General features: G+C 41.9%; 1 protein-coding gene across 1 annotated transcript in view; it reads right to left on the reverse strand.

The window, feature by feature from the left end:
- Window positions 1-18,236, reverse strand: part of DSCAM (DS cell adhesion molecule) — a 779,527-nt gene that overhangs the window by 195,725 nt on the left and 565,566 nt on the right. The window contains exon 23 of the mRNA XM_082245233.1: window positions 11,344-11,507. Coding sequence (XP_082101359.1) covers window positions 11,344-11,507 — 164 coding nt within the window. The remainder of the gene's footprint in view (window positions 1-11,343; window positions 11,508-18,236) is intronic.

An 18,236-nucleotide genomic window follows, 5' to 3' on the forward strand; every position in this document is an offset into this window, starting at 1 on the left:
TGTTTTAGCATTTTGCAGTGTATCCCCGTATACTTTCCATTTAACCTTATGAGGTACTCATTGGCGTTTGTAGCCTAAACTTGAACTCCAGCCAACAGATAAATACACAAATGAAATACGTATATTGTAGTGGTAGTACCTGTCAAAGGATTTGTTTATCTGCCCATTCATTTCTGAGATTAACACAGCTCTGCCACACCGCACAGCCTAGACTGACTTGACAAACCTAATCTTTCTCTGTTGCAGGTTAGTAAGACCTTCAAGTTTATATCCCCTCTTGGGTCTTTGACTGGACAGTGAAAGGGAAGGTGAAAGGGAGGCAACACACTGATGAGCTAATTTCTTGGTCAGTCTGCTCTCTCCTTCTATCAGTATGTCCCATGAGAACTGCAGTACAACCGATTGGCTATTTGTGCTGCCCTCTGCCTCTCCCAGTTTGAGCTCTAAAATCAAGTCATATTTAGGTACATGTATTGTTTGGATCATTGGTCTCCAAACTGTGGCCCGGGGGCCAGATGTGACCCTTTACTTGCCTTTAACTAGCCCTTGGGGCACCATTCCTTCTACTGACACAAAAAGGTGGGGCACCATTCCCCCTACTGACACCGTCAATGAGGCACTATTCTTTTCGGTGATAACAATGGAGCACTATTTGTCCCATTAAAACCAAAGATGGGCACTGACGCCAGGGAATTTCCTACCCCCACCATCCAGCCCCCCTAAAGACTGAAAGTATTTGCTTAGAAAGTTTGCAGACCCCTGGTTTAGATTAAAAAAAAAAAAAAAAACATTAAATGATGCAATAATGAATACTGAGCTACAGTTGAAGAAATGTTTTTTGGATCTTAACTGGAAGGGAAAGAAATAGTTTCTGCCACCATCCCGAGAGTATAGTTTGTCGATTAGTGGTGCCTCAGGTCAGGTATGGGATTTTAAGGGCAGGAGTAAAACGAGTAAACAGTAGTAGTACAATTTGTATAAAATTTATTCGCATGTATAATTATATACAGAGATTTGAGTGAATTAATGGGTAAAGTCCCATTGTGATAGTGAAGAGAAAAGAGTAGTAGGTGTGGTTACACGTGAAAATAGTGACTTAGACAAGAAAGGTAGATGGTCCTGCTCTGCTGTTCCTCATATCAAAGAATGGGAAGATGGTTGCAGAGAGGGGCCTGATCGGTATTCCAACATGTTTCGGCCTAGTAGCGGCCTTTATCAAGGATGTTACCGATTCTAGGAATAAGTACAATGAATTGTCAGAAATAGTAGCATATATTTGCTCAAGTTTAAGTTATATATAGAGAATAGTAGATAAACATACATATTTTTTGTCCACTTTCTGGAGTATTGCTTTCCCAGACTTTTTCCAGGAGCTGCAGGAACAATGCTGTATTGGGTGAGAAAAGTGCGGTATAGTTGTAGTTGGAGCCACAAGTGAAACAACCTGAAGAGTTGTTGGTGAAAAGTAGTATAAAAATAATAATAATTACTTCTTGGGCCACGTGTTTTCTGGTCCAATGTAGTTCAATGTGGCTATAGTGTATAACTTTCCACATTGATGGAGATCATCTGTGGTGTTTGCACATTGATGGGAGTCATCTGAGGTGCAAGGTATATAAGAAAGATGCATAGTAAAGTAAAGGATGGTTTGAGGTAAAATTAAATAAACATCCTTGAATGCAGTACTGAAGGTTTGAAAAGTAAGGACTTGATGGAGAGATGTTGGTACATCTTTTCAAGTCCATGCTTACGTTTTGTAGAAGGTATTGGTATGGTGTTGCAGCATGTTGCCTCCAGGTCCTGTCCTCCTGCGATCCGGGAGAGACTGAGGATCTGGAGGTGTTCCCCGGCCTTTTAAAGGCTGTCGCACATGCGCAGTGATGCGCTGTGTGACGCCTATGGGCGGTGTCCGTGGTCTGACGTGAGATGCGTCTGCACGCGGCAGATGCGGCATCCCTTGTAGCCGTGCGGACGTGCCCCTGCGGCCGCCGACACGGAGGAAAGCCAAAAAATCCCAAGGGGGATAGTGGAGGGTGCAGGACCGACCGATTGGCTTAAAAATGCCCCGATCCAAAAGGGGAATCGGGGCTTTCCGTGCCGGGAGTTCCTGGAGTGCAGGAAATAAGCAAAAGAAGTGGATGAACAGTGTCATGGCAGTATATGTACAGACGTGTAAATACCAATTAAGTACATATGAAGAGGATTAATTGAATAAACAAGATATAATATATATTGATATATATAGAGTTGCAGCAATAATAATCATGAAGAGAGAGGGGATGTGAGACGGTCTGGATAGGGTCCGAGTAGGGAGGGTATTCTATGGTCAGGTATCCCAGTATCATGTTTTCAGTATGTATTGGGGAGTAGGATGGCCAGAAAATGGCCAATTGTAGGTTGGTCTAAATGGAGGTGGATTTCCTTGGTATGAATTTAGTCTTTTTTGCCTGAAGAGAAACCTGGGAGAAATGGACGATAACTTTGGGCTTCATTTAGCCCTGGTGGGATGGTGGCCTTGAGAAGAGTAATCCAGCGCATTTCTAGTTGTAATAACGTTTTGTTCCAGTCCCCCCCACGTAGTGGGATGTGGATCCTGTCCAGGGCCATGAAGTTAGTTTTGGGCATTTTGTAGTTGTGCTTGTCCCTTACGTGTCTGCCTAAAGGCACATAGAAATTGCCAATGTGCATAGTTTGGAGGTGTTGGTTGACCCTCTTCCCAAATTCCTGTCGGGTCTTTCCTATGTAGAAGGACCCGCATTCGCAAGTCATCATGTATATTATTCCTTTGGTTTTGCAGTTGCAAAAGTGCTTGGGTTGAAATGGTTCTCCATTCGGTAAGATAGTATTGGTTATTTGGCGGATGACAGGGCATTGAGCGCAGTCTCCGCATGGAAAGGTGCCTTTGTTTTTGCATGGGTCTCTTTTTGATCCTTCCTGGAATTCACTACGTACCAGTTGTTGTTGGAGGGAACCTGCTTTCCTAAAGGTAATAGGTGGGTGGTGTGGTAAGAACTTTGAGGTGCTGGGTTCTTCCATAAGGATAGGCCAATTCTTAGTAAAGATGTTTCTAATTTCCTGGTGTTCGTTGGTGAATCTGATGATAATGCGAGTATCAATTCCAGTTTTGTTGGATTGCTTGTTTTTGAAGAGAAGCATTTCTCTATCTTTGTTGTTGGCCCGATTGTATGCCTTGCGTAGAGAGGTTTTGGTGTAGCCTCTTTCTAGGAATCGGGAAGTGAGTGCATCAGCTTCCAATTTGAAGTTGGCTGGATCATTACAATTTCTCTTGATTCTGAGGTATTGGCTGTAGGGTATGGAGTGAATGAGGGGTTGTGGATGAAAGCTTGAGGCATGAAGAATGGAATTGCCTGCTGTCTCCTTTCTATAGAGGGTGGTGGAGATTTTTCCTGTGGGGTCTTTATATATTAGGGTATCAAGAAACGATATTTGGTGTTTGTTGTATGACATTGTGAAAAACATGTTATAATCGTTTTGATTCATTTTGGTTAATAACTCAAGTATCATGTGTTCTGGTCCGTTCCAAATAATCAATATATCGTCAATATATCTTTGCCATATGAGAATCTTGTCAGTATAGATGGTGTTTACTTCGCTTGATAGAAATTCTTGCTCCCATGAGCCTAAGTAAATATTGGCGTATGAGGGCGCGCAGCTGGTTCCCATCGCAACCCCGCACGTTTGGATGTAGTAATTGCCACCAAATGTGAAGACATTGTAGTTGAGTATATATTGTAGCATGTCTGTAATGAACAGGTTGAATTTTTGATCACGTTGATTGTGGCAGCGAAGTGTTTTTTCGATGATTTGTATTCCTTTGGTGTGAGGTATGTTGTTGTATAGAGATTCCACGTCAATCGTGATTAGGTAGGTTTCTTCTGGTATGGTGATGTCATTAAGTATCCTGAGAAGATGAAGGCAGAGCTTACAAATGGACAAATCAACGAACCAACCGCAGAACCCAATATGGCAGACCTTCAGATAAAACAGGACAACATTATTATTCATCAGACTCATCCTCATACAATTCCGGCCCTGACTATCATAGAAATAGAAGAGGACCACCTCCCAAACAACAAGAACCGCAACGTAGAACAGATGAGGAAAACACTCAGGAAAATGAACCCCATTTTCAAGGAACCAATATGGCATATGAACAAGCCACACAATCAGGGAACACAGACCAACCTCCCAAAGCGTACAACATGTTTACACGATCAAAGGTCGACCAGAAACAACAGAGTGTTTTTTTAGGGAAAACGAACCCCAAACCCCCCAGGAAACACCAATCGGAGAAGAAACAGGAGGAAGAAAAACGGTAATAAACCTATCATCCCACATACTAACCAAGGAACAAAATGAAGTGCTATCTCTAGGCCTTTCCTTTTGTCCCAATACATGCCTAGATAAGTTTGAAACCATTAAAGATGTCAACTTATTTGCCAGAAACCTACTACTCAAAACTCTTTATCACAAACAACCCCAACCACAAGCCACACCTACACTCACAGCGGCTGAATTCAGAGCCATCCGGGACCTCAACCTACTACTCCAAGAAAGTGACCTAGATGACTGGGATGATCCCAGTGAACCAGACCAAGACTCTGACAATGAGGAACCAGAAGCAACTACAGATATACCTACTTTCAAAAAGAAATCAAATAAATTCCCTTCCTTTAACACCAACCCAGCAATCGCACTGTTTGTGCGACAAACCACAAAAGACATAGAAGCAATCAGAGAGAAAAAACATATGTCTAACCTGACCAACAAACAAAAACGAGCTCTTCAAGAACTCAAAAATAACGACACAATTATCATCAAGCCATCTGACAAAGGAGGCAATGTAGTTGTTATGAGCAAAGAAAAATACAAAAATATGTGCCACACAATACTCTCTAACACCAAATGTTACAAACAGATTGCCCCAATTATGATCAAATCATATGATCAAATCTTCTACACCAAAGTGGATAATGCATTCCGGGAAGGTACCATTTCCCAGAACCTATGGGAATATATAAGGACACCACACCCCAAAACTCCGACATTATATGCACTACCCAAACTGCATAAAAACATGGATGACCCACCTGGAAGACCAATTATATCCGGGAATGGAAGCATCTCAGAGTCCATGAGTAAAGTCATTGACCGATACTTACGTCCTCATGTCAAAGACCTGCCTTCTTATACTCAAGACACACTTCATCTTCTCAGGATACTTAATGACATCACCATACCAGAAGAAACCTACCTAATCACGATTGACGTGGAATCTCTATACAACAACATACCTCACACCAAAGGAATACAAATCATCGAAAAAACACTTCGCTGCCACAATCAACGTGATCAAAAATTCAACCTGTTCATTACAGACATGCTACAATATATACTCAATTACAATGTCTTCACATTTGGTGGCAATTACTACATCCAAACGTGCGGGGTTGCGATGGGAACCAGCTGCGCGCCCTCATACGCCAATATTTACTTAGGCTCATGGGAGCAAGAATTTCTATCAAGCGAAGTAAACACCATCTATACTGACAAGATTCTCATATGGCAAAGATATATTGACGATATATTGATTATTTGGAACGGACCAGAACACATGATACTTGAGTTATTAACCAAAATGAATCAAAACGATTATAACATGTTTTTCACAATGTCATACAACAAACACCAAATATCGTTTCTTGATACCCTAATATATAAAGACCCCACAGGAAAAATCTCCACCACCCTCTATAGAAAGGAGACAGCAGGCAATTCCATTCTTCATGCCTCAAGCTTTCATCCACAACCCCTCATTCACTCCATACCCTACAGCCAATACCTCAGAATCAAGAGAAATTGTAATGATCCAGCCAACTTCAAATTGGAAGCTGATGCACTCACTTCCCGATTCCTAGAAAGAGGCTACACCAAAACCTCTCTACGCAAGGCATACAATCGGGCCAACAACAAAGATAGAGAAATGCTTCTCTTCAAAAACAAGCAATCCAACAAAACTGGAATTGATACTCGCATTATCATCAGATTCACCAACGAACACCAGGAAATTAGAAACATCTTTACTAAGAATTGGCCTATCCTTATGGAAGAACCCAGCACCTCAAAGTTCTTACCACACCACCCACCTATTACCTTTAGGAAAGCAGGTTCCCTCCAACAACAACTGGTACGTAGTGAATTCCAGGAAGGATCAAAAAGAGACCCATGCAAAAACAAAGGCACCTTTCCATGCGGAGACTGCGCTCAATGCCCTGTCATCCGCCAAATAACCAATACTATCTTACCGAATGGAGAACCATTTCAACCCAAGCACTTTTGCAACTGCAAAACCAAAGGAATAATATACATGATGACTTGCGAATGCGGGTCCTTCTACATAGGAAAGACCCGACAGGAATTTGGGAAGAGGGTCAACCAACACCTCCAAACTATGCACATTGGCAATTTCTATGTGCCTTTAGGCAGACACGTAAGGGACAAGCACAACTACAAAATGCCCAAAACTAACTTCATGGCCCTGGACAGGATCCACATCCCACTACGTGGGGGGGACTGGAACAAAACGTTATTACAACTAGAAATGCGCTGGATTACTCTTCTCAAGGCCACCATCCCACCAGGGCTAAATGAAGCCCAAAGTTATCGTCCATTTCTCCCAGGTTTCTCTTCAGGCAAAAAAGACTAAATTCATACCAAGGAAATCCACCTCCATTTAGACCAACCTACAATTGGCCATTTTCTGGCCATCCTACTCCCCAATACATACTGAAAACATGATACTGGGATACCTGACCATAGAATACCCTCCCTACTCGGACCCTATCCAGACCGTCTCACATCCCCTCTCTCTTCATGATTATTATTGCTGCAACTCTATATATATCAATATATATTATATCTTGTTTATTCAATTAATCCTCTTCATATGTACTTAATTGGTATTTACACGTCTGTACATATACTGCCATGACACTGTTCATCCACTTCTTTTGCTTATTTCCTGCACTCCAGGAACTCCCGGCACGGAAAGCCCCGATTCCCCTTTTGGATCGGGGCATTTTTAAGCCAATCGGTCGGTCCTGCACCCTCCACTATCCCCCTTGGGATTTTTTGGCTTTCCTCCGTGTCGGCGGCCGCAGGGGCACGTCCGCACGGCTACAAGGGATGCCGCATCTGCCGCGTGCAGACGCATCTCACGTCAGACCACGGACACCGCCCATAGGCGTCACACAGCGCATCACTGCGCATGTGCGACAGCCTTTAAAAGGCCGGGGAACACCTCCAGATCCTCAGTCTCTCCCGGATCGCAGGAGGACAGGACCTGGAGGCAACATGCTGCAACACCATACCAATACCTTCTACAAAACGTAAGCATGGACTTGAAAAGATGTACCAACATCTCTCCATCAAGTCCTTACTTTTCAAACCTTCAGTACTGCATTCAAGGATGTTTATTTAATTTTACCTCAAACCATCCTTTACTTTACTATGCATCTTTCTTATATACCTTGCACCTCAGATGACTCCCATCAATGTGCAAACACCACAGATGATCTCCATCAATGTGGAAAGTTATACACTATAGCCACATTGAACTACATTGGACCAGAAAACACGTGGCCCAAGAAGTAATTATTATTATTTTTATACTACTTTTCACCAACAACTCTTCAGGTTGTTTCACTTGTGGCTCCAACTACAACTATACCGCACTTTTCTCACCCAATACAGCATTGTTCCTGCAGCTCCTGGAAAAAGTCTGGGAAAGCAATACTCCAGAAAGTGGACAAAAAATATGTATGTTTATCTACTATTCTCTATATATAACTTAAACTTGAGCAAATATATGCTACTATTTCTGACAATTCATTGTACTTATTCCTAGAATCGGTAACATCCTTGATAAAGGCCGCTACTAGGCCGAAACATGTTGGAATACCGATCAGGCCCCTCTCTGCAACCATCTTCCCATTCTTTGATATGAGGAACAGCAGAGCAGGACCATCTACCTTTCTTGTCTAAGTCACTATTTTCACGTGTAACCACACCTACTACTCTTTTCTCTTCACTATCACAATGGGACTTTACCCATTAATTCACTCAAATCTCTGTATATAATTATACATGCGAATAAATTTTATACAAATTGTACTACTACTGTTTACTCGTTTTACTCCTGCCCTTAAAATCCCATACCTGACCTGAGGCACCACTAATCGACAAAGAATACTGAGCTACAACCATTTGTGTCATTTATACCTGCCTGGAGTTCAGCTTTAATTACATAAACTACTCACTGACTTTTGTGACATTAATAAATAGTTTTACAGTAGCTCTGCATCAATTCATTTTAGGAACGTTCCATGGCCCCTGTGTGTGCAGAACCCCCGGTGATTTTTCAGCTGTGTCTATCCCCAGCACGCTCCGATTACCATATAAATAGTCTGTTCACTGCAGAAGAAGATAGCGTTTCATCTTCCTTATGCTACTGCAGTTTACAAGACTCCAGAATGCTGCAAGAGGTTGTTAAGTTTTTAAAGGAGATTCTACAGGGGTTTTGGTTGGGGGGCAAGCAGATTCTTGCTTACCTGCGTCCTACAGCTGCGGAAACCAAAAAACTAGGCAGTATGTGCAGGGCCATCTTTAATACTGATTGGACCCTGGGCAAATATTTTCATGGGCCCTCCCAAATCAACTATATGCAGGCAGCACAGGCTCAAGGGGCAGCTGCTTTTGGCCCCACAACAATGACTGGGCCCAGGGCAGCTGCCCCTTTTGCCCTGTGTTAAAGACGGCCCTGAGTATGTGGTAAATGCTCATGTTGCTCATGAGCCTGTCAAAAGAATTCACACCTAAATGAGCGAGCATTGCTTACAATATGCTCAAAGAACTGGAAAGAGAAATATCTCAATCAATAAGTTTTGCATGTCTATAACAGGGAAAGGGAAGGACATTTTTGGACTCTTTTTTTTTGGACTTCAGGGATCAATGTGACAGATTTATGTGAACCGTGTATTATTGAACTGTTGTTCTGGGGCCCCAATTGTCAATATACAATTATTCTTCCCATGTGTCAAATTAATGCATCCCCAGGTACCAGAGCAAAAAATCCCCAAGTGTCAGTCTGAATCAGGATCCCCAATGGCGTGTGGTATTTTCCTGTAAGCCAAGGGTTTCCAAACTATGGCTCACTAACCCCATATATTTTATCTAACCTGCAGCAACTGGCCGTTAAAATACCCTGGCTGGCTGGCAGGGAATAAGCATCATAATAGCCCTAAACCTCATTAAGTTCTCTGCGATTTCCCCCCTCTAGCAACCAATGACATGACTGCCCTGCCCCCAGAAATTCCTGAAAGACCAGCTGCTCTGCTACCTGAAAAGTAAAGGGGGACTCCACTGGGCACACCCAGATATAATGGAGAACTCTGCTGGGCACAAATGGATGTAAGGGGTAACTCTGCTGGGCACACATGGATATAGGAGGAAACTCTTCTGGGAACTCCAGGATGTAAACAGGGGGGCTTGCTAGGCACTCTTTAGTGTAAGGGGGACTCTACTGGACACTTCTTGGTGTAAAGGGGGGGGGATGTGATGGGCACTCCTAGATGTAAGGGTATGGGGAGGGGGGGGGGGTTAGGGGCCTTTTTTGGCCTGTGAATTTGTAAAGTATGCAATGTGGCTCCTGCACTGAAAAGTTTGGAGACCCCTGCTGTAAACCAAATGTCAGTGTTGAAATATTTTGGCATCCTAAGAGTGAGTTTATCATTGTTCTTATAAATCAAGTGTCAGTATGCCATGATTATACAACCTGAAGACTGAGTGGGAAAAGGAGTTGCTTACTAGGCTTGGCTGAAGTAATGAACTAAATTAGCTAACATTCTTCAGGTCGTGGTTGCCTATATTTTAAAATTGCTCCATCCAGCAGCCTCCCTCATTAGAAGAGTGATTTTGCAGCTGGTAAGAAGATACTCTGACAACAAAGATGCTGATACTACAGCATCCATATGAATCCTAGGTGTCAATGTGTTTTTTTTCTAGAACCTCAATGTTAAAATGGTTCTAAAGTCTCAAGGTTTTTTACCTTCATGCATTCTATGCATGACGATAAGAAACCTTCTCTTTGCAGCCACCCCCTAATACTTACCTGTGGCTCTATCTCGATTTAGCGATGTGCACGAGTGCCTCGGCTCAACTCTGCCTCGCCATTGGTTCCCACTGCTGACCATCACAGCTACTGAACCAATCAGGAGAGAGGGAGTGGGGCCGAGCCAGAGCTCTGTGTGTCAATGGACACGCAGAGCCCGCAGCTTGGAAGCGAGCTGGGTGCCCCCATTGCCAGCTCCTTGCTCTGGGGGGGGGGGGCACTCGGCAGGAGGAAGGGGCCAGGAGCATTGGAGGGGGACCCGAGAAGAAAAGGATCAGGGCTGCTGCTCTTTGCAAAACTATTAAATAGAGCAGGTAAGTATAACATATTTTCTTTTTTTTTTTTTAAAAAAGAGACTTTGATATCACTTTGAAGTGACATTTCTTCGAAAAATTCCAAGTGTCAGTGTGCCACTAATCCCAAACCCTAAGTGTCATTGTGCTGCCAGTCTGGGAACCCCAAGTGCCAGTGTGCCAATGCTCTGGAATCTACAAAGCATTAGTGTGCGGCTGTTCTCTAGGACTCCAAATGCCATTGTGTTGTATTGCTGCTTCTGGATCCTTAGTGCCATTATTCTTGGATGTCCATTGTAAATGTGATACTGAATTAAGACTTAGTTCTTAGCATGCCAAGTAAATTGTTTCTGCCAAGTTTCAATGTGCCACTTTTGTGGAACCCCACATGTAAATGTTCTGCTGCTGTAGGACACCAAGTCCCAGTGTCCTACTGGAACCCTATATGTCAATGTGCAGCTGCTCTGGAATCCCAAGTATCAACGTGCTTCTGCTCTGGAATGCCAAGTGTTACTGTGCGGCTGCTCTAGGACCCTAAGTGCCATTTTGCATGGATACCAGGTATAAATGTGATATTGATCAGAGACCCCAAGTATTAACATGCCAATTATGTTGTTTTCAGCCAAGCTTTTCTGGGACTGCAATGTCTAGACACTATAATTCCTAAACTCCAATATGCTATTCTGGGGACCCAACTCTTAGTGTGCATCTCCCTTAACATCATGGCTGCAATAATTAAACACAAGAAACAATATAATAAGAACAAATTCACTATGCAGTCTACTTCAGAATGGAAATGAAGTTTAGCCAATAAAACTTTTTCAAATTAACTTAATTGTAAAAATGTGATCCAATTCTTACCTTGCACCTGCAGGTTGAGGACAATCTCATCAGTCTCCCAGGTGTTTGTGGCAATGCAGCTGTAGTACCCAGAATCCTCTGCTTTCACTGTACGGATTATAAAACTTCCATTGCTGTAGATGCTTCTTCGCCCATCAGTAATTACTGGAGTGGGTGTCCCGTTACTACCTCACAGGAAACAAAAATCATAAATTAAAGAATTACAATCAAAATAATTCAGCACTGAGGTAAAAAGACAGATAAGTTAAAGCATTCTATACCATCTTGATTTTAATGGTGGGGGAGAGTATTCAAAAGTTACTATTTGTGTGATTTCAGCAAAATGAATTTCATGGTGAAATTTGTCTAAAATGGAAACCTTAAATTATAGTAATATTTCATTTTTTTTTCAAATTAGGTAGTTATTTGTGTACTGTTGTGTTAATTTTTTATTTTCCTTTTTTATTTTCTTACTTTTTTCTCAATTTACGTCTGTTTCTTAAAATTATGAAGCTAATCAGGGACAACTTTTTGGCACAAGAACAGGGCCAGGATAGTTGAAATGCTCTTCTGTAACCCTTAGGAACCATTTAAGTGACCTCTGTTAGCGAATTGAAACTCAAAATACAACCCCAATTACAAAAAAGTTGGGACGCTGTGTAAAACAGAATGCAATGATCTGCAAATTTTATTTTATATAAATCCATTTTCTATAAACCCATATTATCCACTCACTGTCAAAAGCTTGCCGCCTCAACCTCCGCAACATCTCCAAGATATGCCCCTTCCTAACCAATGACACGACAAAGCTTCTAATCCACTCCCTGGTCATCTCTCGTCTCGATTACTGCAACTCCCTTCTCATTGGCTTACCTTTAAAAAGGCTATCCCCCCTTCAGTCCATCATGAACGCTGCTGCCAGGCTCATCCACCTTGCAAACCGCTCTGTGTCTGCTACCCCTCTTTGCCAATTCCTCCATTGGCTGTCACTCAACCAACGAAACCAACGAAATAAATTCAAGTTACTAACCATAACTTGCAAAGCCATCCATAACTTGGCACCCAGCTACATCACTAACCTGGTCTTAAAATACCAACCAACTTGTTCTCTTCATTCCTCCCAGGACCTCCTGCTTTCTCGCTCCCTTGTAACCTCTTCCCATGCTCACCTCCAGGACTTCTCACGAGCCTCTCCTATCCTCTGGAATGCTCTACCCCAATCTGTCAGTCTATCTCTTACTTTGTCTACTTTTAGGCGATTCCTAAAAAAACATCTCTTCAGAGAAACCTATCTGGCAACCACCTAACAACTGTACTTTGATTTTCTCCATCAACCCATCCCCCCACAGTTATTATTCTTGTATCTTTTGACCCTCCATCTTAAATTGTAAGCTCTAACGAGCAGGGCCCCCTGATTCCTACTGTACTAAAGTGTATTGTATTTGTACTGTCTACCCTCAAGTGGTAAAGCGCTGCGTAAACTGTCGGGGCTATATAAATCCTATATAATAATAATATTTTATTCATTTTAAAAGACAGAAAACATATCAAATGTTTAAATTGAGAAAATGTGTATATATATATATATATATATATTTTTTTTTTTTTTTAAATAAGGTATCTCTGAAATTGATGGCAACAACCTGTCTCCAAAAAGTTGGTACTGGGTAAAAGCTGGGAAAGTACATTTTAAAAGCTGTATCGGTAAAGAACATAGTGGGTATGTATCTCTCCTTCAACACCACTCTGTTAAAGGGGAATTATTGGCTGAAACCGACACTTCTGAGAGTGTCACCTGGGCTGCCCAAAAAGCGCTCAGTGTTTTTTCTCACCATCCTTCAAGTCACTGGATGATACAGTAGTAGACTGACACTCCTAAAGTGTCAGTTTAGTGTTTTGGAAAACAGCTAGTGTTACCTCTTCAACAGGGTAGCACAGACAACAGGAGATGTAAGTATCCACTGTTTTCTTTACAGGTACAGCTTTTATTGGTGTTTTAGTTAGCGGACATGTTTACCTTAAAGGACACTGTACCCTTAAAAACATCATTAATTTTCCCTTTCCTATTGGCTCCATCAAAATTTCTCCAAAAATCTCAGGGAAGTGAAAACTTTCAATTTCACTGATCCTTATTTGGGATTTCAACTTAAGTTTTCAAGTCAGTTTAACCTCCAGGTTTGGGCTTTCGAAATGCCAGGAGAAGCATGATTTAATGTATTGTGGTACTGTTATTACCCAGCTATGTCTTAATTGAGTTATGCAAAAATTACATAGAGGAATTGTAATGCTTGGTTCTGGTCTATGCATATTTCACAAAAAAAAAAAACAGCACACATTGCAAGAGTTAAAATATGGTGACAACCACAATGCTACATTGAGCTCATGAAGATTTCATTAGTTGGAATATTCTCCTGGAAAGTGATAAAGATTCATGAGCATTCATAACCCTCCGTCATCTCACAGAATAAACAGTAAATGATACAGTTAATTTAGCATTTGGACTGCAGATCGACCGTATGCATCCCATCCATCATATTTGGGGAATCGTTCTTCAGTAGAGGCACGGCGCTTAAACAGATGAGCAGTACCATCTGTCCTCGGGTCGCAGTTGCCTTAAAGGACCAATAAACCCAAAAATATAAGACTCATATGAGGTGACTAAGGTAGCAACACATTTCCTAAAGTATGTAAGTACCTGTAGCTATAAAAACGGAGATTGCAAATATTGTTTTTAATTCTGCTGTATTGTTTTTTTGTCTTGTATTATCAGCAATTTTAGGATGAATGTGTAAAGCACAACTAATGTCTTGCATCGTTTATCTTTTTATAGCCCTATACCACCACGATTTGTGACTTTTCTTTTTTTTTTGCTAGCATATAAAACACCATTTCCTTTACTAAAAATGTTGCTTTCTATTTTCCCCCTCCAGTGCACTATGCTGGCAAAGCTCAGTAACAATCACATCCCTCCTCATAAGAGCCCTCACTCAGATCTGTATTGCAGAGAAGGAAAGGGGGTAAAGTCTGAACCGGGTATTACAGAGGACACTACGTCTGACCATTGGATGGACTGCATAGTCATATTTAGACACCATATTTAGACAAAACAGGTAGAAGTAAGATTATGAAAATAGAGATGGTCAGTAAAATGTCTATTAGACTGATTATCTCTTTCTGTGAATTCAGTAAGGGGTGTGTATATAGAATGATTATCTGTTGAGGTCATAAGAGACATTGTCTGCAGATGCACCTCTATGGGCCCAAGCTTACTTTAGAAGGCTATCACATACTGTATCTACTTCGGTAATGGCTAGGAAAATGTGTGTATAAGTTAGTCATTTACCGCATGCATGCTGTTCTCATTTGACTGCCTATATTACTCCTCAAATGATGTGGATCATAATCATCTGAACAAAAGGTAATATTTCAGTTAATCACAGCTACCCCCACAGAGGACCAAATGTGTTGCAGATCACACCACCTCCAACAGGAAGACATGCCACTTGTGATGAAAGAACATGCAGATCCCTTCTCAACCCTGTCAGGGCAGCAAAAAATCCCTGTAATGGAAGGGCTCCTATACTTACCTCTGCAGTGGTCCACGTGTCCTTCCTCCACTCCATTCCATTTTAGCGCTGCAGCCTCCATTGGTACTTTTGGCATTTGACACAACAAGTCACTGTTATGTTCTGTAGTGACATAGGGGTTGGAGGAAGAAAACATAGTGCTCAGCAAGAGGTGCCAGGCATACTACACTCTCAGAACTGTCTGTCAACTGCCGAAGAGATTAGTGAAGGCCTCAGTGCTAAAATATAGAATAGTTAGGAGACAGGGGAATCTGGATGGAGAGGAGAGTCTAAGAGCTCTTCTCTTGTAGGGCGTCTTCTGCTACCCTGACAGGGTCACTCTAATACGATTCTATGCTAGATATGAATTTAGTAGGAAATGTGCAGTAAACATAAATATACCCCAAAACAAGACAAGGGGAAATGGACCAAGAAACCCAACAAAGACATCAGTGGTTATCTCTTTTCTGCTTTATCCACTTCCCGCAAACCAACGTACCTGTACGTTGGCTTGCAGAAGTGGTTGTACCGGGATGATGCCTGAAGCTGCAGGCATCGACCCGGTTCTGTTTCTTAGAACCGGCAGCCGATGTAGCTCAGCAGCCACTCTGCAATTATCCCAATGAGCAGGAGGGGAAGTCCCCCTCCCCCCCTACTGCCGCCTTCTGTGGCTCTGCCCGAGTCTCCCGTCCCACTGGGAGATCCAAGCAACCAGCTGGCACGTCCCCTGGCTGGTTGGAGTCCCGAACAAAGCTGGATTTGTCTTATAAAAAAATGAATTAAATAAATGGGGGAAAAAAATGTAAAGCGTCCCCGTGAGCTTGCGCACAAAAGAAAACGCATACGTAAGTCATGCCCGCAAATAAGAAAGGTGTACAAATCACACATGTGAGGTATTGCCGTGAACGGCAGAGTGAGAGTAAGAATTCTAAAAAAAGACCTCATCTGTAACTCTAAACTGGTACCCGTTAAAAATGTTTAAAGCGTCACCTATGGAGATCTTTAAGTACCGTTGTTTTTCGCCATTTCACGAGTGTGTGCAATTTTAAACCGTAACATGTTAGGTATCTATTTACTTGGCGTGACATCATCTTTCACAATATACAAAAAAATTGGTCTAACTTTACTGTTTAGTTTTTTTTAAAGAGGAAGTAAACCCTCCTCTGACACTTGTACCTATAGGTAAGCCTATGATAAGGGTAACCTATAGGTACTGTAAATATCTCCTAAACATGTACCGTTTAGGAGATATTTACCTTACATGCAGCCAGTGACATCACTGGCGCATGCGCTCTGAAGGAACGGCCGCTGGTGCCGTTCCTTTAGAGTCCCGTGCCGTGACCGTCGGCTCCCGCGCGCGTGCGCGGGAGTGACGTAACCGCGGCTCCGGACAATCAGATGGCCGAATGCCGCGATCCCGGAAGACGGGTGACTGGACATGTCGCCCGTCATACAGGTAAGTGGGCGGCACGGCGGGGGCTCGTTCTAAGGTAAGTATTTCATAATGAGCTAGTATGCGATGCATACTAGCTCATTATGTGTTTGTCTTTCAGGTTGCAAAAAAAAAAAAAAAGTTTTATGGGTTTACAACCTCTTTAAATGCAGTGAAATGTAGTATTTTTTCCAAAACAAATGCATTTGAAAGACCATTGCGCAAATACCGCGTGACAAAAAAAACATTGCAACGACCGCCATTTTATTCTCCAGAGTCTTTGCTAAAAAAAAATACATATATAATGTTTGGGGGTTGTAAGTAATTTTCTAGCAAAAAATACAGATTTTAACTTGCAAACAACATGTGTCAGAAATAGGCCTGGTTTTTAAGTGGGTATTGATCTTAATCACTGTAGAATGGTAGAGATAGGATGATCCTGCTGATATAGCAGAGGTTTTCGGTCATCAAAAAGAAGCCCTTGTTCACTGTTACTAAATCATAAGTGACATATTTCACTGAAATGTGAAGTGACAAGAACCGAGAGGAAAGACAACGGCTGTGAGATATAATGATTGATAACAGGCTAAGACAATGTCTGCAAGTTCAGCACAGTCAAACTTCTGTAATTATGTGGGCGAATCTTTGTGGTATATTGCAGGAGTGAAATTGCATACATTTTCTTTGGGGACCACAGGGCTCGCTCAAAATGATAGTCCCCAAGCCCTGTAGAAACCTTCTGGTGTCACTGACCAAAGGGTACACTCTATATCTTATTACTCTCTATACCTTGTTTGTCAAACACAAGGCCCATGGGCCAAATCCGGTGTTCTATCAGAATACTGCTACCTATCAGATTCTGCAAAAAGAAGTGACGTTTGGATGAGAACAATTTACTGCACATGCTCCATGTGTTCCAACATGGCCGCTATGCATTCCAATAGCTTTCCTAATGTTGCAGAACACAAAGCAAAGGCGGAAATCTTCTTACATCCATAAAATAAGGAAATGGTTGCACACCACCACGGAATCCATTGAAGAAACGTTCCTTTATTCACATAAGTTGTACAAGGTACAGCAGGGTAGGACAGTAGACACGTTTCACATGACTGCTACGTGCTTGTTCACTACTGTGAATGAAGAAAAGGAACTTTTCTTCATTGGATTCCATGGTGGTGTGCGACCATTTTCTTCTTTTATGCTTCTCCTGGTGGCGAGCCGAGGTTCAGCAACCACCTTGAATTGTGGACTTTGACTAGCCTGAGCAGTGTTATCTCTCTTCATCAATCTTCTTACACCCACGCATGTTTTGAATTTTCGATTTATTTTAGCAGTAAACTCACCTTGTATACTGAAATAGACTATTTTACCATGACCGAGTGAAATAGTCTATTTCACTATATAATCAGTTTGTTGCTGAGCAGTGCGGGTGTACCAAGATGGCCGTCGCCACCTTCTGCCTGCAGGTTTCTTGCTATACTTACTAGAATACAATAATAATACAAATGAAATACTGTGATTCAGTATATAAGGCGAGTTTACTGCTAAAATAAATGTATAATCTAAGACTTGCGTAGGTGTAGGAAGATGTCTGCCTCTGCTTTGTGTTCTGTCACATTAGAAAACCTATTGGAACGCATAGCGGCCATGTTGGAACGCATGGCGCATGCGCGGTAAGTTGTTCTATTCTGTATGTCACTTACGGTTGCAGAATCTGATAGGTAGGCCCAAAGGGGGGCAGACAACTTTATGCTGGGGTCATAAAACAATTAAAAAAAATTGTAGTCCAAGTTCCTAGGTAAAAATAATGTTTAATTATAATTCATTTTATAGTGCACGGAGATCATTGGCCTGATTTTCAGCTTTTCAAGTCACATGGAAAGGGGTAGATTTATTTTTTATTTATTTAATTATAT

This window comes from Pelophylax lessonae, assembly GCF_965119305.1.
Source record: "Pelophylax lessonae genome assembly, chromosome: 2".
Lineage (NCBI taxonomy): Eukaryota > Metazoa > Chordata > Amphibia > Anura > Ranidae > Pelophylax > Pelophylax lessonae.